Source organism: Triticum dicoccoides, chromosome 2A (assembly GCF_002162155.2).
Source record: "Triticum dicoccoides isolate Atlit2015 ecotype Zavitan chromosome 2A, WEW_v2.0, whole genome shotgun sequence".
NCBI lineage: Eukaryota > Viridiplantae > Streptophyta > Magnoliopsida > Poales > Poaceae > Triticum > Triticum dicoccoides.
In genome coordinates this window covers 703,040,113-703,041,413 of record NC_041382.1, presented here as the reverse complement: position 1 = coordinate 703,041,413, position 1,301 = coordinate 703,040,113, and the positions used below count along the sequence as shown (strand labels likewise).

Sequence of the window (1,301 nt, the reverse complement as noted above, 5' to 3'; positions counted from 1 at the left end):
TTCTTGCGCGTGAAACCGTTTTCGAGCATCGACGATGAAAGCTATCTATGGTTTCTTCGTTCGAGTGACGGCATATGTTTTTCCCTCCATTAAAAACCACGAAAAAAGAAACCACGCATGCAGCTTCCATGGTCAAGTTCATGTGTTTTGGAACCCCAGATATGGCTCGGTCGATCTCACCTACTACAAAGACCCAAATTCAATGAAGTACCTAAACATTTATTCCCATGTCGCCACTCGAAATTTTCAATGCAACAAGCGCCGCCGTCAATCAGGTAGGTCGATCTCTAGAGTCCGAAGTGCATCGGGGGCTCTCGCGTGCTATATAAACGAGCGCCCACTGCCAGCATCATGCACACCACTCGCAAGCACAGCAGCGCCACAGTACCTAAGCAACAAAGATGGGCAGCACCACCGGAGCCAGCCTCCTCCGTGCCCTGCTGTTCGCGTCGCTCTTCGCCGGGTTCGCGGCGCATCTCGCCGCCGGGGAGAAGGACTGCTACGACGAGAGGGACAGCGCCATCCGCATGTGCAAGTGGACCATCAAGAAGGGGAGCCCCTACGTGATCCCGGACATGCCCTGCCGCCTCGAGGTGAGGAAGGTGGACATGCCCTGCATCTGCCGCGTCCTCACTGCCGCCGACGAGCGGATCATCAGCCCCGAGAAGCTCGTCCGCTGCTCCCGCGAAGCCGGCGTCGCCCTCCCCGTCGGGAGCAAATGCGGGAGTAAGCATTCGTGCATGCATGCAGCGCCTGATGCTTCTTTTCCATTACTGTTTTTCTTGCCACGGACTAGCTCATCTTATCCACGTACGTACGTAATTTTTGCAGCCTACACCATCGTGGCGCCAGCGCCACCATCCGCGCATGCGTGAGGAGTTCCGACCACGGGATCGTGCGAGAGGAAGGCGAGGGGAGGAGGACCGGAGGAGATGTCAGGGGAGAATAACTGAATAAGTGCGCGCGTGCCTGTATGCTCAGCTATACTGAGCTACCGTAGTCCGTAGAATGTATCTTCTGCCATTCTGCCATAGCATGCGTGTTACCCTGAGATCTGAGTTGGTAATAATAAAAGCCTTCCTTCTACACTATGCTTGCGTAACAACGACTGCATTCCATGTTGGTTCTTCATCCCATTGCCCTGGGTTACTGCCGGAGTAGCTCATAGTCCCATACTGCTACTCTGGTCTCGAACTCCGAACACATTCATCCGGCGACGCCGTTTTGTTTCTAGCAACTAGCGAGTGATCATGGCTGTTCGATCTTTTTTAATTTGTTTGACATAAGCGTGCAGTCAATCG

The 1,301-nt window shown here is 54.0% G+C and overlaps 1 protein-coding gene across 1 annotated transcript; it reads left to right on the top strand.

Annotated features, from left to right (window-relative positions):
* Positions 1 to 360: 360 nt before the first annotated feature.
* On the top strand, positions 361 to 1,091 carry LOC119351963. The gene is made up of 2 exons (XM_037618725.1): positions 361 to 726; positions 832 to 1,091. Exons 1-2 carry the CDS (start codon positions 402 to 404, stop codon positions 873 to 875), a joined length of 369 nt encoding a protein of 122 aa, XP_037474622.1. The 5' UTR covers positions 361 to 401; the 3' UTR covers positions 876 to 1,091.
* Positions 1,092 to 1,301: the final 210 nt, after the last annotated feature.